This window comes from Serinus canaria, chromosome 7 (genome assembly GCF_022539315.1).
Source record: "Serinus canaria isolate serCan28SL12 chromosome 7, serCan2020, whole genome shotgun sequence".
Lineage (NCBI taxonomy): Eukaryota > Metazoa > Chordata > Aves > Passeriformes > Fringillidae > Serinus > Serinus canaria.
This window is the reverse complement of record NC_066321.1, coordinates 10,014,797-10,041,955: the sequence shown is the minus strand read 5'-3', so window position 1 is coordinate 10,041,955 and position 27,159 is coordinate 10,014,797. Positions and strand designations below refer to the sequence as shown.

The 27,159-nt window shown below is 38.7% G+C and overlaps 1 protein-coding gene across 3 annotated transcripts in view; it reads right to left on the bottom strand.

Moving 5' to 3' along the window:
- Positions 1–27,159, bottom strand: part of MYLK (myosin light chain kinase) — a 186,548-nt gene that overhangs the window by 143,017 nt on the left and 16,372 nt on the right. Inside the window, exon 2 of one of the 3 annotated variants that reach the window (XM_018911340.3) lies at positions 20,649–20,909. The exons of the other annotated variants lie outside the window; for them this stretch is intronic. Coding sequence (XP_018766885.2) covers positions 20,649–20,676 — 28 coding nt within the window. The 5' untranslated portion in view covers positions 20,677–20,909. The remainder of the gene's footprint in view (positions 1–20,648; positions 20,910–27,159) is intronic. 3 annotated transcript variants of the gene reach the window in all.

The following is a 27,159-nucleotide window of genomic DNA, read 5'->3' as shown; positions in this document are numbered from 1 at the left end:
TTCTAGCTGAGTGCAGGTTTCAGCAAGACTTCTATCAGAGCTAACATGTTTTATTGTGGTGCACATTAGCATGGGACAAGTTTTGAGAGGTCTGCCTATCCTTTTATTTAAATAAAAAGTTTTTCTGTAAAAGTCCTATTGTTGCGATGTCTTAGAGGTGGTGGAAGGTTAGGCTAAATCAGCAAATTACAGTGAAATTTCTGTTGATTTCAGTTTTTTTTTCAGGTTCCACATTTCAAAGAGTTACCACATTAACTTTCCTTGATGCTGATGCTGCAGGTGGTCAACTGCTGTTGCCTATTTCCAAGCCAGCAGGGCCATAAAACTGCATGAAAGGTGAGTCATGGAAGATTAGTGGTTCATAAACCACAGAATATTTAGCCTCTAAATTTTGCTTTATCCTTTAGTTTCAAATATGTCCAGAACTCAAAAAAACAAAGACAGACCCAAGTCTGCCAAGTTCTAAACCATTTGGGAAAATGAACACATGTACTTTACTGGCTGAGGTGCGTGAACCCTGGGGTAACACTGGAAAGAAACCTGTTGACTTCAGCCAGAGACAGACAGGGCCATGGATAAACACCACTAAGTTTCAAATTATACTGCAAATACTTAATACTAAAGGAATTAGTTCTTCATTTGAAGGAGCCACCGGTCCTCCACGCTGAGATACTCTGCACGAGGCCGAATTCTGAGCTGACTTCTACTCTATGAAGTCCCATTAACTGTCAGCAGAAATCCCAGAGCCTAAGACCTCCTGCAGGTTTATTTTTTCTGGAAAGAGAAGTTTTTTTCATGCATGCAAACCAACATACTCCAACAATCACTGGGTATACATCAATCCCTAACAATGTATATGGCACTGTAAAATAAAGAGAAAGAAGTTAGAACCTTGCATAAAAAGTTAGAAACTTGATGTGACATGGGGCTATACAATAGTTCCTAAACTTTTCTACAGGGAAAACTTCAAGATAATACAATGTCTATCAGAGAGAATGGTTGGTTCACAACACCCACATTTCTCATCTGACACAGAACATCTTCCTGTGATCTTCTTCCCATTTGTATTCATAGGCAGATGGAAGTGAAACCTTTAAGAGTGGCATTCCAAGAGAGCTGTAATAGAGGTCAAGAAGATTAAGCACTCTTCTGATGATGAAATGGGAACCCCTACATGCATCCTTCAGGCTGGGAATTTCTTTTTCCCCTTACCTCTACTGCCCAGATTTCAGCAATGATGTAACCAAACAAGAGGAACTCCTAACGCTGAAGCCATCTGTCTCTCTTCTCACAGGTAGTAAGGTTTCACATCCAGTGCTACCTGCTGCATTTCAAGCCTAAACCACCTCAGACTTCAGAAAAAACTGAACAAAAATGGCAGCATTTTTACAAATTCTTAAATATAATAATTCCCTGTAAGGGCCCCACGAGGTGAAGTTAAGGTAGCAATTATTTTCAAACAATTAAAAGCTTGCTACAAAGAAAATGAATACAAATTTAATATCAATGTACATAGGAAATATGTGTGAAGTCATAAGCTTTTAATTGTACCATGGACAATTCAGACATGGGAAAAAGTTTAAATTATTAAGAATTTATGAACTCCTGGAAGAGATTGCTCCAGGAGTCTGTGGAGTCTTCAGTGCTGGCAGTCATACAAATGTCTGTCAGGACTGACACATATAGTTGATTAAGCCTTGGATATGGAAGAAGCTGGATGGCCTTCTCAAGCCCCTTCCAAGCCCATGACTCTGTGATTCATCTAACAGTTGATGTTAAATTTGAACTACAATATAGAACTTTCACATGCTGGATATGGGCCAGTAAAAGAACTCTTACTCTGTAGAGAACACTATAAATCTGAAAAAAACCAATTTCTATAAGGTAAAAAAAATCAGCCCATGAAAATGTCAACAATATCAATATATAAATCATTAACATTGCAGAGCTTAGTGAGAAGCAGTGAGACAGAAGGAATCTGGTTTAATCTCACTTAAGCATCAGTTTTCAAATCTCAACCAAATGTCCATTTCTCATAACAAGTGGAAACAGCTTTCATTTGAGACTGCCGAGAGTGGGACACGCAGGCAGAGATATTAATGGCTTTAATGACGTTTCCACTTTCAAACATAAACTGCCCTGTTACTTTCAAACACCACACTGCATATAAAAGCCCTTTTAAATACTTTTTACTGGATTTGTAAAGTAGAGAATTACAGTAAGTTACTTAGATCACATCACATTTCTTCAGCTGTGTTCTACAAAATCACACAATGGGAGTTTTTGAAGGTAAGAGTTTAAAAGTGCATAATAAAAGAAGATTAAAATGTGAATGAGTGGTTTGGAGTCTCTTCCCCCCATGTTTCTATGGGGCTTGTATGGACAGAAGAATGGTTGGATTGTCTGAAATCCAGGTTTGTCCTAACTGCCCTGCTTCCAGCTGGGAGTCAAGGGCCTGTTTTCCTTCTTCTGCTTGAGGATTCATTAGAATGGCTCTTCTCATGAAATTTGGACCCCATCCAGTTCTTAGACCCTCTTTCCACACTGTATCTGTTCAATGAGCACAGCTATTTTCAGAGGGCCACAGAAGTGAGCCAGCTTACACCAGCCAGGGATCTGGTAGCACATCTTTCTGTAAAAGTTTTGGCAGCTCAGTGTAAACCCATTAATCTTGAACTAAAGAACTACAGTTCTGTGAGATCTGCAATCACCATGACCCTGCAGTATTTATTCTGTTTCTTATCTGACAGGGAAAAGCAGCCTCCAGGAATCTGCCTGGTGAGGTATAGGGGACAATGCACAATTTCTGCCTCTGAGGCAGCAGCCTTATATTTGGAATAACTCAGTTATTTGAGACCAGAGGCAGAGCAGAGAGCGTTTTCTACTTTATATCAAATAGATGGTCCTGCTTTCAAATAGTGGAGATATTTTAAAGCATCTCTGTATTGCTTTAACAGATAAGTTTTAAACAGAGTAACCCCAGCAAATCCTCGACAAAATCTAGTAATTTGAAGTGAGGATTGGGAACCCAAACTTCCAGATTTGTGAACTTGATTCCCAGTATTGTTGCTTATGTGTGGTTCTACAGCAAACACCTGAAAGATTCACCCCACAGGTGACAAAGAGAACAGGTTTTCTAGGATTCTAAAGATGATATTACAAAGTATGCCCAGCAAGCATTTTTAACACACACAAATTTTTAACACACACAAATTCATGAACACATAAGGAAAAGAATTCTCTTTTGAGAAGTCAGAGGGGAAAAAAATGGACAATTCCACTCAGGACAGCTACCAAAAAGACTTGCTACTGCCCTATTTTCTATTTTTAAGTTTCTGATGGGGAATGTCAGCAAGAACAAATAACAGGATGCAGCAGAATTCCATTTAAGAATTGGTTTGTTGGTTTAACAGACAAGAACAATTTTTCCAAGCACAATTATCTAAGATACCCGAAGCAATTATTAACCATTTATTACAAGGAGATAGTTGCTTCTGTGCTAGAAAAGACAGACACTGTCTGGATTTATTTGTGCTATGCCAGAAGAGACATCCAGAAGAAAATAAGAAGTTAACCAACGATTACAGGTTTTTGATATCGCAACTGGAAGTCCTTGGAACAAAGCTCAAATAAAGAACACAACTGCCTAATTTGAAGTAGTTTCTTGTAAGTCTAAAACTTTGGCCAGTTTCCTGAAGCTGGCAAACATTTCAGTTACCATTGCCATCCCTAATCACAACAAGTTTTTCCTTCCAGTATTGGCTTTTCTCTGAATTTGAAACCCAAGCTTAATGCAAAACCACATCAAGCAGAACCAGGATAAAACAGATCCATGCTGAGCCTGAATGGGTAAAGCTGCAGAGATTCTTGCTGCTCTAGTCACAATAATAGCTTCAGCTTAAAACCTACTGGTCCATTTCAGCAAGTGGCTGCTTTTCTGCTTTGCCACACAAAGCCACATACAAGTGAAGCTAGCCTTCTCCTAGTTTTTTTTTAGTGTATGTTATCTGGGACACAGCAGCAGAGAATCTTAGAAGCTTGTAAAATGAATTAAGCAGACAAATGCACTGTGTTTGTTTTCAGTTCAATAGGAGGCTTTAATATTAAATACATATGAAGGATGAGGCACACTAAATTGAACGAGCCTGGAGGCTTAAAGTGATATTAATTCCACTTGCAATCAACCATGTGGATCCAATGATCAAAGATACTTGGAAGCAAGAAGGGAATAATGGAAGTATCAACACTCAGCAATATTCTATTGCCTTGGGGCAGTACAGGACCCAAACAGATGCCAGGAGAACAGCAGGGCTATCTCATATCGAGGGGAGACAGGAACTAAAGCCACACTGGATTTTCATGCACTAACAATCTTCAAGATGCTACTAGGAAAAGGTGCCAATTTTACTTCTACTCTTTTTGCTTTACAAGCTTAGGTACTGCCCTGGTTTTGACTGGGATAGAGTTAATTTTCTCTTAAACCACGTCACACCAAACCATGACAGAAACTTTCTATAACAAGCACTGCAAGTGTGACAAAGCACAACTTTGAAGAGGTGGGAAACAAGCACCAAAACACAACTGTAGTTATTGAAAATTATCAGATTGGTCTTTAAGGAGACCAGAGACAGGCCTATGGACTAAACAAGTGTCAATTTCAGCAACAGCACTTGCCACAGGAGAGAAAATCTTGGTTTAAGCTATTTTAAAAAGACTTCCCAGATCTAGCACATGTATTTTGCATTATACAGAAGAAATAGTGAAATAAACTAGAAATTAGCTGTTAAAAAATGGAAAAAAACCACCAAGATTAACATGGTTGCACTTTTGAATCAAAGTAATCATGAAAGCAAGTCCTCATATGATGAGGGCCTGAATTGTTCTCTGCATTCTTGTAGCAAGACAGCTGAAGGCCAATATATTAATTTTTCTTATTATATGCCAGGCCTTAGCTCTGTGAAAGAACAGACCCAATATTGGCAAGGGCTTCAAATTTAAAACAAGTGGCCAAAACTTGACATGTAAGCAACAAGTTCATACTTAGATTCACTATTCAACCTGCCTCAAACTAAACTACAGTCGATATTTCCCATTCAAGTTCTGTTGCAATGAATGGGAACATTCTCCTGATTTAGAAGAATATGGATCATGCTTTTTGGCAAACTCCATCAGTTACAGTATTTCATTCTTCCGTGCAACACATCCATCCAGGAAAGTGGGAAGTATTCTCATAGGAACTGGACATTGTTGGAAGAGAATTTGATTAAATGCTCCTCCCCAAGTGTGCTTGTTTTGTTTTTAAAATAGCAACTGTTTTCAAGGACCAGAGGATTCGGACTTTGTTCTTCTTAAATATTTAATTTCTCTATCTTCCTGCCATAAGTTTAAAAAACTGTTAGCAATAACTTTCCTGATATCCTGCTACATTTTTAGAATAGTTTAAATTTACTTTGGGAAGATCCTATGGTACCTTATAAATCTCCCAGAGAGCAGAAAAGGATTTTTGTGGGCTTTCTTTTTGCCAGATTTCCCCATGCTATGTGTATTTTAACTACTACTTTCTTTAGACTGAAGTGCTGCCTGTGTTTTAACCCCTCTTATGCAGAGCTGCTGTGACTTCTGCATGGGAGATCCAAATCGCCAGAGCCTTAAATCATCTGTTACAGACAAAAAGACTTACACATCACTTAACTAATAAATGCCTGTTACTGTTCCAAAAATGTAGGACTTCCAGTGTTCAGAATAAGCTAAAAACAAGCTCTTCACAAAGACATGTAGCTTCAGGTAAAAAAAGGTGAATGATGAAAAAGAGATAAATGTCTACTTACAGTTTTCTAGCCTTGCAAGCTATCTGTGCTGTTACAAAGTTATTTCTTTCCCCATTCTTTGGAGATGGCTAAGTTGACTTTTAGCTCTGAACTGCTGAAGGGTTTTTAAAATAATTTTACATCTTGGAAGAAAAAAAATAATTGTATTGTTAATGGTAAATACACCAAACAGATACATGCAAACTATATAGAATGTAGCAGTTTGAAAATACCAGCCATTTGTCCCTAATTCCTAGTCCTAGTTCGTGTCAGCTCCTTTCCTTAAGGACTTTGTTGCAAGATTTGTAGCCTTGCACATACATAAAGCTCCTTGTTAATTTAGTGGGTCTTACTTAAAGTAATAGGAAGTTTGCAGACCTAGGTCAAAATGGAAATGAAGCAATAATCATGGAATAAGGGTAAAAAAATCTTAGTACAACTTTCAGTCAGAAGAAGCATGGTCTTGTGAAGCCTTTGGATATAATATTATTGGCATCTGACTAGTAGTGCTGTACTTTTCATTTGAGTTAAGCAAATATTGAGGAAAATAAATGTTTTAATGGCCGTGATTGGTTCTAAACCTACAGGGCATGAGAAACATCACTGCAACACAGAATGGGGCACTGCTGACAGGTTTAGGGCTCAGGATCAGACATCCACTGAAATTTAGGCACATAAACATGTCTAAGTGAGACATCTGCTTCAAGTTACTCAGTTCATCCACAGGGTGACACTGGTTTGCATTGTTTACAAATAAATATAATAAATAATCAGGCAAATCTGTTGTTAGTTAAATCATTAGGAAAAATACACCCTTCAAAATGCCTCTTGCAGAAAGACATCTGTTAACTTGAACTCTCCAACCCAAATTGTTTACAGAATCCTTTATTTGGGTTTACCTTTTTTCTCTTTCCATTTCATTTTCTACTCTCACTGGTCAATTTATGAGTTATGTTTAAGAAGAAAACATGATTTCTAGCAACAAAGGACATCATAATTTTAGCCATATGCTCACCATTACACCAGAGACTCAACAATCAAAAATCATTTAAGCAGAAGAAGATTCATTTTCAAAATACTTTGGAGACAAACTTACTCATCTATAAAGAAAACAGACAACTTGCTTGTACTACTACATATGTAGTACCAGAGAGTAATTTGCCTAAAAACACAAACCTTTTTTAAGGGAATCTGAGTAAGAAATCCAAAACGAGGGGTAGATTTGTCCTTCTCACCACAAGCAGTTTTCTCACTAGTGCATCTTCTACTATCATCTGCTTTCTGTAGTGTGCTTTTTCATTCTGATCCCATTGAGAAGAGAATTATCCACAGACTTTACTAGCACAAATCAATAAGGAAATGCAGCACATAAGAATGTCTTCCACTGTTTTAAAGGAAAACAATCAAAATCAGCCTCATAATATAAATTTTCCATCCAAACAAACTGTTTAACTTCCAAGTTCAAGTCAGCTTTCTAAACTGGATTGATTCCTCTAGAGACCCTAGTTAGGGCTGCATATCACTTGCTACAGTGTAAATACATGAAAAATCTCATTCACTGGGAAAGGATACCAAAGGAAAAAATAATATTTAACAACACCCTAAAAACAGCCAGGTGAACTTTTTTCTAATAAGGGTACTGAATTAACAGTTTGGAAACTGGTGTATTTTCTTTATTGAAGACTCAAAGTCTTCTGGCAACAAGCAGTGCTGGCACCTTCCTGTGGTTAAGCTGGAGGCGTCAGCACCAGACTATGCCTTTAACCTTCCTCTCCTAATGAGGCACTGTGCACATGAAGCAACAACTGACAAACACTTCTGTATCCCTCCAAACCCCCACATGTCAGAAATAAAGATGAAAATAAGAGGGGAAAAACACATACATAAAAAAAAAAAGACACAATTAAGCCAGTGTTGACAGCCCAGCACCAAAGCACCTCCTTTGCAGGTCAGATATTGCCAGTTCTTGGCACATCCTATGTTTTCACTCAGTAAGGACAGAAAAGGAGATATGTAACTTGAACTACTGAGCTCCTTCTGAATTCCAGGAGCTATCTTGACTTGCTTTTACTCAGTACAATTGCTATTTTGTTTCTTCGTGAAAATGCATATTTATCACTGCAATGCAAACCAGACACGTGAAACTACAAAGAAATCAGGATTTTACAGCTGATGGAGAATCACAATATCTGCATTTTATCATATGTGGATCAAGAGACTGGCTCTGCAATGAAATTATTACAGCATGAGCAAGAAGAGAAAAAGGATCAAGCAATACCTGTCTATGGCCTGTTTTTGTTTTGTTTGGTGCTCCTGACGTCTTGCTAGTGTCAAAACTTCCCTAAATAAAAACCTAACATCTTTAAATGCTGGGAAAATTTACCTACTTCTTTGAAATGAACCTCTAATCAAAGAAAAAACAATTAACATCTTCTGCTCTTGTGAATTTTGGCTGCTCCATCTCTATTCATATTCTTTCTTTATGCCTGCAATGACATCACCCAATAATAGCAAAAATGGAAACTCATCACAAGCTTAATTAACAGCCCTTTAAAGGATTCAAGATCCAAATTGTACAGAATTAAAAAATTTACAAGAATGGAGCTACTGCCTTCAAGAGTTTTATACAGATGTCATTTAGAGGTCCAGGCACCCATGAACATGAAAATGTAAGCACTGACATATCTTTAACTAGGAGAAGTCTACACCAGATTCCATTTTTAATCATAAAAGGAAGGAAAAGAACATCAGACATTCCAGTATTTTTAAAGCTGATGACTCTAGTTTCCAAAAACCTTTTCATCTAGAATTTTCATGTTTTTTGTCTTTAATGCTTGTAATGGTTCATTGCTTGTCCTTTCATTGAGTATGTGCTCATATACATAATATAATCCTGTTTATCTGAAATTCTTTGGGGATTTCTAAATTCACTTGAGAAGCAGACATTCATGAGAGGGAAATGGAAGGATTACAATGACTTGCAGCAGTTTTCTGAAAGTTATAGTTCCCTCAATGTAGTCTCTTAAAGGGAGTCTGTGTTCTTTTTTTTATTGCACTGAACGGGTATTTGGAGGGGAACCATGCTGGGAAGGAAAGTCCAATCACATAAAACACAGTGAATTTCCCTTTAATCAGGATTTCAATTAATCAAAGATGTTAATAAATCTGGCAAAAATTTGTGCCACTGCTAGTACAGAAAGAAACTTGAACCCCTCCTGGTCCCCATGAGATTTTGAATACTTTTACTCTGAGAGGTATCCAGCAAAAAAACCAATCTAATTTGAAAACATGCAGTACTACCCCTTGCCTCTGGATATTTCCAAGAGACATACAAAAAGTCCACAAGAAGATTGAGGAAAAGAAACTGACAGCATCCATAGAAGAGAATTTGCCACCTTTCTTAAGATGATCTCTTCCCTAGACTCCCCAAGAACTCCAATGCATCCTTCTTCCACATATACTCCCCACTGCAATCTATGAGCCTAAATGCTTCTCCACTGTGCCAATCACCAAACTATTCAATTTCTATGGGTCTGAGAGAAACCAAGGCTTTTTCCAACCAAAACAAGTAAGACAATGTTTACAGCTTTCACCCAGGGTGATTTGTTGACTTTGGCATAAACTGTCTCATTAATCTTTTACTTGAAAAAAAGAATGTGTTCACATGAAAAGCACTAGCACAAGACAATTTTTCACTCAATGGTGGAAATACAGGGCTTTTACTCTTGGTAATTTTGCTTACTAAAACCTCATTGTTTTTCAGCTTTTTATCTCAAACTCAGATCTACACATTAATAATTAGATGTTATTTAGGCTTACCTGTAACTCATACAGTGGCAATCCTCTTTAAAAGATTTCATATTAATACTAAATAAGTAATTCTCCTTGTGCAATTCCATACACATTTTCATTATCAGTAGCTGACAACACAGCCAGACTGAGGATAAAGACAGTTTATTCCTCTTTTTTTTTCAGTTTGAGTCTGAGCTGAGAAGTGAGACATTTTAAAAGATTGCCAGTTTTCCCCTAGCTCTGACAGAAGGAGACAGCCATCCTTCCTATGGTTTGACACACCTACAGTAATACTACCCAGCTGCTCTTTGTGGCTCTCTTCAGTCAAATTACTATGATTGTTTCTAAAGTCACCATTACAGTGGACAAAATAACCAAAATCACTCTTTGAAACTTGAGTTTTGCTTAAGTTTCTTTGGCATAGCAAACTAACACTTCCCCAAGCTTTCTTTGCTGCTTCTACACCAATCTCACACTTGGGCATGTCCGGGACAGACACACACACTTGTCCTTGTTTTAACTTGTCGTTAAAACATTTTTGACCAAAGTACATTCTCAAAAATTGCAGAAGTGGGATTAAAGCTTGAAAGATATGTCCTTGTCCTGTGTTCTGGCTGGCTGGCTACTCCAATTTTTCCATGACATACCTAGTCATACATTCCAGTCATCCTAAGATGTCTCTAAAGACATATTACTTTTTAAGGTTGTTGAACATTTTCACATCTCAGCTCTACTGAAAATTAAAATCTCCTTTGGATTCCAGCCTCGGGGTCTAATTCTACCATCAGTAACTGTCTGTCCAGGTAGGTACAATTATAATCACAGTCGTGTTCTTAACTTTTTTAAACATTAAAAGGACTTAGCTTTAGTCTCTGTCTTCACAGCATCATTCCAGACAAGGCATCATCCTTTTCTCTCTTTCCTGAATCATTTCCAAGTCCAGCCTCTGTGAACTGTAGCTACCAGAAGTGGATATGCTAAGTGTACCATTATCTCCCCTGTGTTGCAAAACTGTAACATCACCACCTCTGTTCTTCACCTTTCCTTCACTTCACTACATATCCATTAGGGCTTAATCAGATCTCTTACATACAGCATCACAAAATCAAACCATATTTTCTTATTTTTCCATAACTATTTTCCCAAAACATTGCCAAAGTTGCTTTCTCAGATGTAACATCCTGTTTTACGTCACCCACATTCCACTCCCCTATACATGATCTAACAAGTGACTATTATCAAACATAGGTCTGTCTTGCAATAAGATCCAGAACTGCACATATGCACTCCCTACCTTACTGGTTAGAAATCAAATATAAAAACAAAGAAAGAAGGAAAAGAAATCCCCAATTCTCTGCCCCACTGAGGCTCATATTCTGTCAACAAGTCCTTGGAATTCGGCACTCACCTAGAATCAGAACATGGTGTGCTGCAGTCAGGGTTCTGAAAGGAGGCAATTTCCCATAAGATTTCAGGAGACACAAAGGTCAGGAGGCAGTAAAGGGTTTGTACGTGTTGTATTGAAATGCTGATTCCAAACACAGTGCGGATAAAAGTATTGAATTTGGTCCATTTCCAGTGACTCTTGGAAACAAACACTGGGCTTTTTAGTGATGTATTAACAGATGAACATCACCTCTGATGCAGCTGATGCCAGTGATGGATTTATTTAGAGCCTTTAGCCTGCTAATCCCATTAGTGAAGGCACAGTTGATAGAAAAACCATCCCTAGAGATGTCGCTATTTTCTCTTCCAGAAATACTAAGAACAGGCAAGTAAATGAGTTAGGGATTTTCCACACATCATTCATACAAATCTTCCATTGCTTCATCTGCTGACAATCAGACAGGTAGCAAATAACACAAAATGGGAAAGACTATTTCATTGGGAAAAAGGAGAAGGGATTTTGCTAAAGCTGTTTTCTACTGCAAAACTCCTAAATGGAAACTTATTTGGCATCTCTGTTGGAGCTGAATTGGCAGAGTAAGATGGAAAGCAGCCCTGTATCTCATTACTGCCTCTGCTATCACTAGCTGGAAACCTTGGAAAAACAGGACTCTCTCTGTTTAGATACAGCTGTGCTGCTGCTGTACAGACTGTCTGGATTTCTCCCTCCTCCTCAGTATGGATGACACCTGCAAAGAAAGGCTCTTTGTCTTTTCAAAGCTTTACCTACTACTGCTTATTTTGTACCTGACATCTATTGGTGATATCACATGTATTTCCCAAGGAATAATTACAGTGCCAGCAAGGTGGATAAAAAGCCACCACACATATATAATTATGTGTTCTCAACCTAATTTCAGTTTAACTTGCTGTAGTAAGTATTTTCATTAATTGCTTAAATGCAGACAGGTAACAGCTTTCTAAGACAACTAAAAATTGGTGCATAGGAAGAGTGATATTAAGAGCTATCCAATCTTCAGTGGAGCCCAAACAAGACCTGGATTTAAGATGACCAGGAAGAGCAGGAAGAAGATATGTAGGAAAAACTCTGCTTTCATGTCAGGCTTCCCCAGAAATAAAGGAGATCAAAAGCTGTGACCCACACTTGACTGAGTGAATTATTTCCAAATAGCTGCACTGATAAAAGAGACATGCCAGGTACTTTACCAGCACAGGAAAGGTATTCTTACACCTCACATAAGCCTCATCAGGGCAGTACAGTATTCTACAGACATATCCAGGCCAGTTCAAAGCTAAAATAGCAACAAGAACACGTTAATCCACTGGACTAATTATCACTCTTGAGACCTAAGCTAATTTTTCCAGGTGTTTCTTTGCATAAGATGTATCAGCACAGAAAACAAAACTGTGGGCTCCCAATATTCTACCTTGCTTTTCTAGTTTAGGGAACACATTTTCCATGCAAGAGCAGCAGAAATCTGAATTCCATCATTACACTGTTTAAGGTCTGACACTGAAAAAACAACTTGGTTTAGCAGGCAGAACAATCAGATACTAAGAAATGGAATAGCTGACACTATTTCTAGATCAATCTATATAATTTTTCAGTTTTTATTTGTAGTTTATTCGGTGCAATGGATTTGTGTGCTTTTACAGAGCTAAGCACAATGGCATCATAAGTGGTCTTTTTTCAGTGCAACAAAAACGCTACATTTTTTGTTTCTAGGCTCTCACAGTCGGTTAGAGCTGTGTCTCAAAGATGTCTGGAAAATGGAACACTAATATTCAGATTAACACAGAAGAAAACAAAAGTCATTCATTTAACACAAAGAATCACAGTGCCTTTGCACACCCAGTCTTTAAGTACTTATTTTACAGCTAACACTGGAAATTAGACCCCCACCATCCTCTTCTCTCACTAATAAACTGCGTGCTTTCTCTTAAAGTCACAGACACTCAAAGGGCACATTTGTTACAATTGTGCTGTATGTGCTCAGACAAAACTATCTCCAGTCAGATTGGCCTCTTTAGACACAGTGAGATCAAACAGCTCACAAAATCCTTTGATGGAAATTTAATTCTTTAAAAATATGCACAAGGTAATTGAAAACACATTTTATGATATTTCAGATTATAAACAGTAGATCTCTGGCTGGGTTGAACAAATAGCATTAAGCCTTTTTCTTCCTTCTGAAAAACCACAGTCCTTGGCAGCATAAGGCACTGATGTGTTTTCTGTACCAGCACAGGCAAGCCAGTGATTATAATGAAGAGCTTGTGTTAGAATGCAAATTGTACTCCAAGAGAAAAAACTATCTGTAAACATCAGTTATTGTTCATTCAAAGCCATTTTGTGATATTAGCATGTTTTTCTAAGATCTAAGCACGAGGCCTGGGTTTATTAGATACCCCATCCCCCTTTGCTCCCTTGCAAAAGTCTTCAGGAAAAAGGAAAAATAAATACCCTTTGCTCACAATCTCCAGTCTTATCATCAATTTTACACATCCTAGAACAGAGTAAAAAGTCCAAGTCCACATTTACTCACTTGGTATTTAAACCCCCTTGACTTTGCCAGTACTGTGAAATTATGATGAAACAGATTTTTATGCAAGATTTATAAAAAAAACAGTTACAAGGGGAGACACTGCTTTATCCATAAGTACCACTTCAACACACATTGAGGCCTGTTTGGCTCCATCACTAGTATTTTGTGCATTTGCTCTATGAACAAGGAAACCCTGAGAAGCAAATGCCACGGGGCTGTTCAAAACTTCAGCACTTCGTGCAGTCAGATCAGTTTAACTTTGATTCTATTTTCCTCTATCTTCATGGCAGCAAGGCAGAGCTGTTACATGTCTGTGTTCGGTGCCACAGAAACCACGTGTAAGAGCATGACAATCAAGGTCTCTTTTTCTTCCTCTGAAGAAGACAGGATGTTAATGGGCTGGAGTGAGTAAGAACTTCTCTGGTAAAACTGTTTTAGAAAACAGTACCTCTGTCAGAGCTAAAGTATTTCATTCAGGATAGTGTGAAGGAATTAATTTCAAATCAAAGAAAAGAAGTGCAAAACCAGTCTTACCCTAAAGGAATTGGAATCCAAGAGTGCACAGGTGTTCAGAGCCTGTGGAAGACTGCTTCAGAGTCTACTGGAATCATTCACAGGCCACCTGTGTACCTCAGTCTTCATATGACTTCATGAATGGGAAGCACCTCAATGCATTTAAAAGGTCATTTAGTAGTACGAGTCTGTGTCTCCCCTTTCTCCTGTCCTCAAGGGAAAAGAGGTGGGGAGAATCCAGAACTGTCTGGGGTTCCTTCTTTGGAACAGAAGGAAAATCCTCGTGCTCAACACACCTCAGGCTCAATTTCAAAAGTGCATGTTGCTCTTCATTACCTGTTACATTTCTGACAGACTGCATAACCCAGCCCCTATACCTTCTCCTCAAACTACAAATTATACTCAGCCCTAAAAAGGAAACAGCTATGATTTCTATTTCCACAGACTTTATGTTTCATCTCAACTTCTTCCAAGTCAGTGGACCTTGAGAAATACAGAAGTTTTTCTCCTGAGCTGGAACAACACAGATCAAGGAAGGTTCAAAAAGCAGACCAAGACTGTTGTAGCCTTTCACTAGGGTAAAATGAAAGCTTCAGCTTTCTCACTGCTGAAGTCACAAATTAGAAAGCAAAGGCAAACATTTGGTGAAACAATGGTACTCACCCTCTCCCTCTCTGCTCCCCCTTCTGTCTCTTTATATTGACAGGAGCCTCTTCATTGTGTGAGGGTTAAAGAGAAGCCCTTAAGGAAAACACTTCCCCCACCTCAGAAGTAGTTGATGTTTAAATATAGCTTCCTGGTTTGTTAGATTCACAACAACACACACAATGTCTGAAAATCTATGAATTTGAAATGTTAGGATATCATCCCCGCTTTAAACCCTTGCTCTTGTTTTCCCAGGGTCATTGAAAGAATGTGCTGCTCTTTATACAAAAGAAGTAAGAAGTTAATGTGTGAAGTCTATAGGGCTCCCCTCTTCCATAAATTCCTTTTAAGGGATTCTTCATCATAACTCATGTTTTGAAAAGTGCAACAATCCAAAAAGGACAGTGCAATCTAATAATAAATCAATCTTTAAAGTGAGAAGATACTCAAATTCTGCAGGAGGAATTGCAGTGCCATGTAAAGGGAGGCATCTGTGCCTAGGTAAAGCCCAGCACACAGTGGTGAGGCAAAGCTGAATGGGCTGCTTATTGTACTGCACCACACTCCCCGGGTGAAGTGAAAGTAGAGGAAAATGAAGTCTTTCCCTCTCACAACTAAAGCTAGAACAATGAAAATCACAGGGCAGCATTGACTTGTTAAACAGTTTCTGCTGGCTCTATTTTAAAACTCTAAAGGCTTTGAAGTGGAGTTGTAAACTCGATTGATTTCAAACAAAAGGCTAATGTAATCCACTTTCAGCACCAGTACCATGCTGGCACTGAATACACCCTTCTCAGTAATAGAAATTACTTATTAGTGTTTAAAGCAATTTATTTCAATGTTTTCAAGCCACTTAAGAAGCTGGATAGGAATGCTCTTGGCTGAATTCATCCACAGAGAAACAAAGCCAATATCTGGACCTGTTTTTCTGGGGGACAGTGAGGCCTCCAGGAACACTAGCATTAATATCTGACACATGCATGTGTCCTTTTTGTCCCAAACTGCTTTCCAGGTATTGTAGTTTTACATATGAGTTGTTACGCCCAGCCCTGGAGTGCAGCCATCTCTGAGGTGGGATGCACAGATTTAGCTCTGCAAAATCAGCAGGATCTGATAGAGCAGTAGCAGACACTGCATCAGCTTATGGGGCTGGGCAGCTCTCAGATTCAGACACTGGAATATGGAAAGTTTGGAAATACTGGCCACCCTTTAAAAAATTTATAACACAAGCCATGAAAATGTGGCAACAAGATCAGAAGTCTGCAAGAACTGCCAAATGGAAAAAGATCTAGGTAGGAACTGATTAGAAGAACATGGGACAGACTGAAGGGAATTAGCAATTGTAGAAAGTCTAAGAAAAACAGGAACAAGTGGAACATAGAACAGGTCAAAAATTTTAAATGCTTCCAATAAGTTTCACAGCATTTGGCCCCTTTATTTGGAAAGTATATGTGATACCCCAGGGAAAAGAATGACTCAAGGCAGAGTGAAACTAGGCAGATTTTAAAGTAATCTTGAGACAGTTTTATATGTACACAAGAAAGCTGCACTGCCTGGTTTCACTGAGGGTTTGAGGTTCTAACCAAAAGGTAGAATTTGTGTTAATGGACCTCCTGGGTTGGAAAAACCTCTAGAACAGTCCAGAAGGCCAGTGCTTGGCAGTGGGCACCCAGGATAATGAACCCAGGAGTGATTCAAACTTCCTGGGGTAACTGGAGTCCTGTTGAAGGCCCACTGACTAGAATTCATGTTGTCCAGGAGATGTATTCTGGGCTAAATCTGCTCTTTGATCTTCCAGGACTCTTGGAAAAAATCTACCATGTCATTAATGGCCAGATAGATTTGGACAAGGAGAATCTGCTTTCAAGAAGCTTTTGTAAAAGGAGGGAAGGAGGACACAGCCTAAGAGGATTTTGCTATAACCAGTTATAAATATTTGAATTAACATTCCCACATTGTTGACAGTTTCCAATGTTTGTCTATCCTTGCTTCTGCAGAACTGACCTGCATGTTAATCCAAGAGCTCTTCTTCACGGATAAAGTAACTATGCTGAATGCCTTGCAAAGCTTTACTACTTTCCTCTTCTCTTTTCATATTACTTGACCTCATTCCAGACTTAAGAACTTTGAGACTATCAGTCTCTTCCTCAAATTAGAACACTGAAATCCTTCAACATAAAAGCAATTCAAAAAATATCAATATCAATCTGTAATTAGAGGAATTCAGCCATGTTTGATACAGAGAAAGAGAAAGGAGATTTTTAGATGCATCTCAGCTTCTCAGAATAGTTTAATAAACTTTATTTTATTACCAAGTTAATAATTTTAAAATAATTTTATTATTTCATTACTTCATTAATGGTTTCTTTTAATAAACTTAATGTAAATATCCTTCATGTTTTCTATCTCAGATGAGCACAAAGCCATTTTTAATGTGAACGCCAATTACTCCTGAGTCAGGTTACTCAGCAACAGCACTGTCCCTCTCAAATTAAACTTTTACTCCAAATGAGGTATAGAAATTATTCTTTACTTTTGTTAGTAACAAAATACCACAGGCACATCCCTATCTCAAACTTCTCTTTACCAGGTGGGAAGAGTATGCCATCTCTCCAGCAGACCAGACAAGTAACAACCCCAAATCCAGCAAGTAGACAAAGCCTTTGTACTGGCCAAGGATGAAAAATAATTTGGTGAGCATGAGACCTCCCACAGGCAAAAATGAAACGTTATTACAAAGGTTTCTTTTTCCTATTTTTTACTCACTTCATATTTGCCATTGTTTACTGCTGCTCATCATTAGCTAATGTTTGATTGAGCAGACTGGGGCTGCACCTATACTCAAGAGCCAATGTTTAGCTCACCCTGAGCTGTTACTAGAGCGCCCAACACAGAACTACTCACTCTCATTACACACTCTTCTGTTTTTCTAGTTGCTGTGATGCACAGTGAAACAGTTAATGCTCACTGTTAAAGCTGTATCAGTGCCACTGGAATTAGCCATCCATTGAATGAATGAGAGGAATTCAGCACCTCAAGGCTTCTTGTTTCAGGCTGCTTGCCAACTCAGGTGGCTGCAGGAGTGGCTGCTCTCTTTCAAACATCTCTTTCAACTCCCAAAACTAGAAATTTACTCACAGAAAATAGAGTATAACTGTGGTATCTGTCCAGTCCCCAAATTTTACCCAGTTCTTTTTTAGGGGTAGTCTGTCTCCCTAGTTTAAAAGTCCTGTGTTTACCTACAGTTTTCATCAGGACAGCATTTTACAGCAAGGCAGCCTTCTTAGGAGGGCACAAACATTTTCTATGCTCCCTAATGGCTTGCTTAGGGTTGCATACATTTACACCATATGTGAGCTGTATTTTAATGTGCATGACCAGCGAGGAAAACTGTCACCTCTCCACCCCCAGAGGAGTGTGAAAGCTGGACTATGACACAAACCACAAAAACAGGCAGTGGGCCAGATCCCAGAAAGCAAAGCAATTCTCATTCCTAAGTACTTGCTGGTTTCCTATTGACTGCAGTGGGAAACTTCCAAGTTCCCACTCCCAGTCTCTGGGACACTAGCAAAAAAATACAGACTTTCTGAGCACAGCACTGCAGAGGTTAACAAACCTGCCTGGCCCTGCATCTTCACCACACTGCCTCACACACCACTAATGGGACACTGGCATTGATCTGGAATTCCCTCCTGGCAGTTACAGATTTAAACAAGCAAACTTCAGAGCAACCACATCTCAAAGGCATTTTGCCCACGTGAAATACAATTGTCTGTCACTAGTCAAGGGAGCTTTACAGAACTAACAGCTTACAGTATCACTTCCTTCAAATTCACAAACATGAACCAGAGCACCACACTTCCATCCCTTCCATGACAAAAGCAGGAAATTCCCCCCACCCATTATTTCAGGGAAGGAGTATTTAGAACCCAAAGTGGACAATCACAAATGTTAGCTGGAAAGAAGCATGGGTCCCAATTAGGGAAGCAACAGCTAAAATACCTGGATAACAACAGTAAATAACTTCAATAAACAGAAATGGAAAAGGCTTCCAAGATGATTAAAGCAACAGCAAGTGAAACAGAAGTGAATGTATAGATGCTACAGAAGAGATAAAACAGAATTGGGATCAGCATCTCACAAAGAAATCAATCTGATTAAATTGATAAGCCACACCGAATGGGTAACTGAGAAATTCCTGGATGAAGTTCTGGCAGACAGGGCTACTGAGAGCCTTAATGTATGAAGAAAGGAGTAGAGAATATATGATAGGATGTAGTTTGATCATTAAGTGCAACATTACCAAACTATCACTGTCTGCAAATGAAGTCAGACAGCCAGAGATGTTGGACAGCAAGCCACAAAAATGCCCCAATGTCTCATTCTTATGCATATCATATCTCTAGTGACCATCAGTAGCACTTGCCTTGGGAAAGAACACAAAGCCAGAGTAAGCTTACAGCAATTCTTTCCCAAATACACCCTCCTGGCTTTTGGCAGTCAGCAGTTTATGGACTTAAGAAGTCAGACCATCACGTTTCATAGTCCCTGAGTTTAACCTCTATTAATTTAACCTCTTCCTGAACTCAGTTTTTGACCTTCTTGACATTTTATTGTAGTGAGTTCCACAATCGATTTCACATGCCTTGTATTTAAAGAAAAAAAAAAATTAAAAATATTTATATAAGATTTGTTTGAAGCTTGTTGTCTGAGTTTTACTGACTTCTCACTTTATTCAAATGAAGCTATGTCTGATTATTCCTTGTTGACCCTCTCCACGTAATTTCTAGTTTTATTACATCCTTGGCCTCCAACCAAGATTTTTTTCTCAAACTGGAGAGTCCTAGTTTACCCTCTGGTCCTATGGCTGTCATTCCATACCTAGGGAGTTTCTGCACATCTTTGAATCCACAGTTCTATCAAGCCTTTCTGAGTCATAGTCAGAGCTGTGGATACAAGTTAAGAGAATACCAGAATAATCGTTTCTGATTTATTCAGAACTTTGTTATTTGGCCATCCCTGGAACTGACAGTTTGATAGAGCTATCCACAGCAATGACAAACCCTCTTGCTCTACATAAGAATTTAAATTACATGTTTCATTAACATATTGCATGCAGGTTCTCAAATCCCTAGTTGTATTTATTACTACAATACTTTCTGATAATCTGTCTAGAATTAACCCAGACACAAATCTCAGCACCACATCTCAGCAATGCTGTACATTCATTCCCATTCCATAAAGTTTTTCAAGTAGAAAGTTGGTTTGGGAATAAAACATAGCATGAACTAGTATCTTACCATCCCTAACACTCAGAGGTATTTGACGTATAGAGCAACAAAAAGCTTTTCTTGAGGCTTCTCAAGGAAAGCTGTGTGTTCTATTCCCACTCTTAGCACTCTTGTTTCCCCCCTTCTCCAAGACCATGATATATGGATATAAACCAGTAGCCTCAATGCTTCACACACACACACACCTCCCAAGTTAACAGAAAAGATGAAAACCAGCTGTATTCTAATTTGCCTGTGTTCTAAGCGATTCCCACATTTATCAATATTTCATCTAGCTTTTATTTGGCACCAACATTTTCCATATTACTTAAAGGGGAGACTACAGACAGGAGGGGAGAACATAAATAAAAATCCTACACAAAGGAAAAGAAACCCCACTGCTGCCAAGTTGTACAGTGGGACACTTGCTTTGCAAGATCATTCACTGCCTTTTATGATTTTTCTCTCTTGCAATAGGACTTCCAATAATTTTCTCATTTTGAATAACCAGAACAAGCAAAATTAATACAGATTCCTTTGAAAGTAGAAGAAAGCTTCTAATTCCTTAGTTCTTCAGGGTTAACTCAGAGAAATTGACCAGTTTTAATCTACTCCTAAAAACTAAATATACTTCAAAGGGTGCTTGGAAAAGATTGCTTTTTGCTCACCCACTGAGAGCTTCCGGGTTCTGCACATGCAGCAGTAGGTTCCAAAACAGCAGCTGGCTCAGGAGACTTCTAAGGTACCAAATCCACAGGTGGAATGCTGCTTGCCTGGACAGCAAGCGAGAGAACAATACTCCAGAGGCTCTTGGAGGGCAGCAGTATGGTTTTATCCTATGCAGCAAATCCACACACGCACTCGCTCCATCGCACAGGCACGGGCTCTGCCGGCTCCCTGGTAACCAGCTCTCTGTTTTGTTGACCAGACTGTTGGAAATCATTAGGGAAAGAAAAGCATGACTTGGCAGTAATGCCTTGGACTCAGAATACATGAGTTGTGCCACTATCAGTTTCTGTGAAAAGGGGTAGCTAAGTGACCTTTGTTAAGGTACTTCATCTTTTCCAGGACAGAGTTCCTGATTTTTTTACTTATAAAAGGATGGGACATTTGCATTTCTAAGTGCAAACTCCTCAGCCCAGGAGCTGTGTCTGTTGTTAGTGCTTAAAAAACAACACAAACACGTTTCTGATCTTCAGTCCTGAAGGACCTTGGATCCACATTTTAAGTATCAGCAGTTACCAATGAAAACATTCACCTTCTCCTTCCTGTCCCCCTATCTCCTGTTCTCAATATTCTTACCCTTCCCTTTTTAATAACTCTAGCATTAACCCAAGCACAGAGGGATCTGGATCAGGACTGAAAATAAAATCACATTACATTCAAAAGAAACAGAATCCAGAGTTTGAATATCTTCCTGTCTTCCAAGATGCAACTTTTCAAAGGTCCCTCTCTATATGGTGTCTTAATAATAAATTCTAGGTTGAATTCCTGAAATTCTTTATTGAGGAGAATAAGAGAGGTAAGACAGTATCATTTCCATGAACAGAAAGATTGTCAGATCAGAAAAAAAGCCCCACATATAAAAATATAAAAATGTACCACTACTTGCTGAGATCCAGAACAGTGCAGAACTGGAATGGTAGAGACTGCTTCAGAAACTTTCCAATAAATGAGCTGTCCACATTTATAAACTGATAACTGGAGTTTTGAGCAACCTGGTCCTGTAGAAGGTGTCCCTGGCCCTGGCAGGGGGTTTGGAATGAGATGATTTTTAAGGGCCCATCTAACCCAAACCAATCTATGACTCAATGAACCGGTGAACAGAGTTCACCAGTCTTGTGAGATGCTGTAAAAGGCCTTTCCCTTATTCAGGAATAAGGACGAAAGAAGGAAAATCAATAAGCAGGGAACATAATGGCTGAGTCCCAGAAAATGTTAGCTAGAAAGGATCTCTACACATCCCTAACCCAAAATCTTGCTTCAAGCAGAACTTCCACTTCTGTCATTTCTGGGTAACAAATTTCACATCTGCACTAAACTCAGAAGCTTCTATAGGAACCACTCAAACTGCAACCTGTGGACACTGCCCCTCATTTTTGCATCTGCCACTACTGAGAAAAGCTTGGGTGTTCCATAGTTGTAGTTCCTCTTCAAGTAATTGCAGGCTGTGAATTGACTGACAGCTCAGTAGCAAGAATAAATATGAAATCTTTGTAAATCCATCACTAGAGTAGGATACACTTAGCAATGAAATCTCTTAGAAAAGGAAATAGTGAAACTGAAGAGTTAAATTTTCAGTTTCCTGGTAATTTACAGAATTCTAAATTAAATACAATAGCACAGAATAAAATAATATCTTTCATTAGATAGAGTTTAGTTAAAAGAGACATTTTCTTCCATGCTTTTTGAAGACAAATAACTTTTACCCTGGTGGCTGTGATTTGCAGTTCTCAGTTCCTCCCAGGAAATAAAACAAGAAATTTCAATGTAAACTTTGTTACCCCTTTAATGTAGGAGTGGAAAAGGGGAAGAATTTAATGAGTGTTATCTGCTCTGTTGGCACTCAGAGAGGCCATGATTGAGAAAAAACACCCCACGGAATATGTAGAAATGGATTTCATTACAAAACATAATTAGTTCCTGCAAAAATATCCATTTTTTAATGAATTCTTTTCCAAGTTTAATGTCATCATCACAGTCTAAGTTACACATTCAAATCTATGCCATTACAGGACGTTTGTACTAGCCTGTTTCCTTAACCAAAACAAACACACAGTCTAACTAGAATAGTATGTGTAAAGTTAGTGTGTTCATGCCAAGACACTGCACTTTCACTGTTATTTGCTTTTCTTCCCTCTGCTTCTGAGTACCTTTGGGATGTGTCTTCATAAAGGAGCTATTGAATCAACATACAGAAAGTTAGTATTTTGCAATATGCATACAAGTTACCTTAAAAGGTAAAATTTTGGGTCAACTAAAGGTAAAATTTTGGGTCAACAACTGATTTTGGGGGAAAATTTAATACATTTACCTCACTAAAGCCAAAACTCCTCCCTAGGTAATTCTCCCTAACTCTTAAGGTCAAGAGTGCGCAACATTCTCAATTCAATCTATTTGTGTTCTTGGATGAAAACAGGTTAATGACCAGATCCAGACTAGATGCAACTCCAATGACTCCATATGGTCTCAAACACTTTAGGAGTTGTCATGGTAATGATAAGCATGAGCTGATCCATCCAAAGTACGAAGCTGCTCATGTCTGACTGAGATTTGTCTTAACCTGGCCATTCTCATAAAAATCAGCACTTCCATACTGCCTCAGTCTTTTATGCAATGAAGTCAAGCTGCTGAAGACCCACAAAAAGTTTTTTCTACCATTTTTCTACATAAATTTCTTTTACTAGGTTGTTTATTCAGCCCATAGTAAAAAAGTTCAAGTCCATGAACTGCTGCAGTTTTAGTCAAAGATGGTGGGGTTTTTCAAGAAAATGTATCATGGTTTAGACAGACATGACTGGTATGCTTTTAATCTTAAAATCTGCTATATACAGCTTAAGGTGTTTATGCTTATTTGCAGAGCCTGCTTAACTAAGAAAAATCCACAGAATAGCAATTTTCAGAAGAAAGATGGAAGGAAGAACTCAAACACCGCAATGTTTGTTACATCAAACAGTTCTTTTCTAACCAAAGCTTTGCCTTCCATTTCAAAGGGAAAAACATCAATTAGGAAAACAAGGTGATGCTGATGCTTGGTGAATTTCCCAGTACAAGATGATCAGGACAATGGGCAACACAAAACATGAAATGTACCATGTTACTCTCACAAGGAGCTCACTTAGATTAGTGCACCTATTTATCAAAGGAGAATAAACAAAGACATAAAGGAACATGCATACTTTAATCCCACACTGGTGTAAACTCGTGATTGCTTCAGTAGGCAAGTAGGGGTGGAGGTGTCTGTTTCTTTTATCTAAACACTTGACCGCAATTTTTAACAATTATGACAGTAAATTTACAGAAGTAAAAATATCTGGAGAGGACATGCGAAATTCAGCAATCAGGAGATGGAAGGAAGCAGTAGTCTGTCAACCCATTACTTTGTCTGAGCCTTGTTTTCCCCTCACCACCTTTACCCCAAATCTAACTAACAGGGAAAAGCCTCAGACAATCAACAGGAGTATCCCACTGGCAGACGGATGTCTTCTATGGATTTCATCTGCAACGGTATTTATGTCCCTCTAGGCCCCTGTTTGAACATTGTCACTATGGAAACAGATCTCTGATGCCCCTCACCTTATCAGGCCTTCTCTATTTAAATTCTTTTCTTGTGTTTTTAACAAAGCCATTCACTGAACCTCAACTAATCCAAGATTCTGTTAGTGGTGAGGTTTTTGCTTGGTGGGGTTTTTTTTTTGCCTTCACTATCGTATCTCTTCCAAGAGGTTCTCTCGCCCACTAATGCCATCTGACAGGCTTTATTTGACTCACACCTCTTCAGTTACTGGCTCAAAAATATTATGGCTGCATTTATTGCCAAACGGATTCTGCAGTTTTTATTCCCCCATCTTGCCCCCCAGGGTACATAGTTTTCAATGAAAATTCCACTCATTCAACGGCAGCTTTTTCATTTTGGTTTTAGCTGTTTAGAATCTGCCTGCATCCACATCAGATGCGCCTGTGAGTTCTCTCTAGAGCATTCCTAGGTTAGAGGTATAAAGGGTTACATCTCTGTAATACCAACAGTTTATCAATTCCAGATGCATATGGAATCCAAAATCCTGTGTTTACAAATTCCAAATAGTAGAATACTTTTGGGGAACAGAGACCGGGAGGGGAGCTGGGAAGCGTCAATGTTACATTATGCAAATGAAAGAAGGCAAATCTGGGTTTGACCTCACTGCATCCAAATCTGGTGCACAGGCAAGAATCAGAGCAATTCTTCTGCAAACCAGCAAATTGTAATCCTGCAAGTGCCCCTGCAGTAGTAACTGAAATTCATGCTATAGTTTTCCACCTAAATAGACAGGACACAAGCATTATTTACCTTTTGAGTTTTTAATATGGCCCACAACTGTAATTTAAAATGAGGCTCCAAGAGACATTTTAAGGGGATCTTTTGATACTTTCTAGTGTGAGGAGAGATGGAGTTTTATCAGTTTGCATGAAACTTCAGTGCAGAGATGAATGGGAGTCATAAAACAATTTTATTTTATTCTTTTATTACCTTAGGTATTCTGGGCTGGCTGAGGAAGCAGAAGATACAGCCACACAGTAGCCTAAGACATGTTGTGGCTCTCACAGGTCCCAAGGGGACTGGTATAAACACAGAGACAATTTCCACTAACTGTGGAAATGAGCTTCAAAGCCTCCTTATGGCTTCCACTGGGACAAAGCACCTGTGTGTGTGATAAGGCTTTATTAGAAGGTGAAACTGGAAGAAAGGACACACCTCAAACACTCCCCTTTTTACATTTAACTGCATTATTTCTAAGCTTTAATTGAGCAAGCTTTCTGGTGGAAGCAGGGCAGCACAATTCACAGGCCATATTTACTGGAGCCAAGTTAATATTTCAAATGGAAATAAATTTTAGGAACCTCATAGAAAACCGTAGTTGCTTTCATGCATTGATTCTGCAGATGAGTATTTATTTTCTTTACTCTCTTCATAATATACCACCTAACAGCTTTTGAGAGGTGTAAAGCGTGAAAAATCACAGTAATGAACTTTAAGTAATATTTTGTACAGCTAATTTTGGTTTACTGACGAACAAGTTTGAGGTACAGCCAAGGAGAGGACTAAACACACATTTTCGGGAACTTAAAAGTTGAGATATAAAGTGAGAAACTAGGAAGAATTATGCTAATTTAACTTTTTGGCACTGCTCACTTTTCACTGGGTAAAATCAGGGCATTTCCAGGGACCATGGGCATAACATCATCAGTGCTCCCACCTCCTCTTGCACAGACAGCAGAGAAGCACAGTGAGAAGTCAGTGGTGCTTCTGGAGAGCAACAGCTCCACACCAAAAGCTGGGTCTTTCCAACCTAATTGGATTAACTTCCATGTGTATATAACCTCCAGGCTCATTCTGTTTTTCATGGTAAACATTCCTCTTTTGAGTTTGAGTCCCACTCTTGCTAGCCACTGTTAACTGATATCATACCACCAAAACCAGACAGAAAAATGCTAAAATAATTCTGAGTACTGAGAGGATAGGATAACCAGAGGCATAACAGTCATAGGTGCAAAATGAACATACTCAGGTGAGAAACCAGAAGAACACTTCAAATATGGCAGAGAGCAGAATCCCTCTAAACAAAGAACCCTAACTTCACCTAATTGTCAGACTACAAAAGAGGTTGTAAGGCACAGCCATTGTAAATAAGTCTGGACAGGCCCACCTGGGTCTCATTCACTGCAAGGATAGTGTTGGAGTTGGATACTTCTGTGCACCACATTATCCTCTCATTATTTTCAGCAGTTCTCTCTGAAACTACTGAAAGTTGTGCTTACATTTCTAAGGGCAGATCTGGGCAATTTGCCTTTAGCCTCATGCCACTGAATACACTTCCTTTTCTCCCTCCCTGCCCGCAACTTTAAGAATTACACTGGGAACATAAATCTCCATTTCAGATTTCCTTGGTTTAGATGGACCAAGCCAAGACATTTCCTGCCTCTCTCAAACATCTATAGCAATGAACCCAGTTTATTTTCCTATGGAAGAAACTAGCCAATGACACTGATATCTATTTTCTGTCCACATTAATTCCATTTTTTAATCCAAACTAGTGCAATAGTTGGGTTGCTTCTGTATTTTTCAGGCTACTGTGGGTCTTTGAAAGACAATTTAAGTGGTGAAATGAAAACTAGATTTCCTCAAAAGCTTTCCCAAAAAAGCTTTACTGATCCTTCCACTACAAACTGATCACCAGGCAGTTGCCATTAATTATGGCATGGAAACATTTGGCCAGATATACACAAGACAAAAATCATACGTTAGGGATTTAGCTGGTTTAGAGCTATGGCAGAAAGAGTTGGCTTTCTCATGTTGTGTCTTGTACCCATCATTTCAAACTCCTATGGTGTTTTTGCTGATCTGACTGTAAAAAGAAGCAATGTAGAACTCAGGAGCGAAGCTGATGAGGGACAGGTCACAAACTGAATTTAAATAAAGTA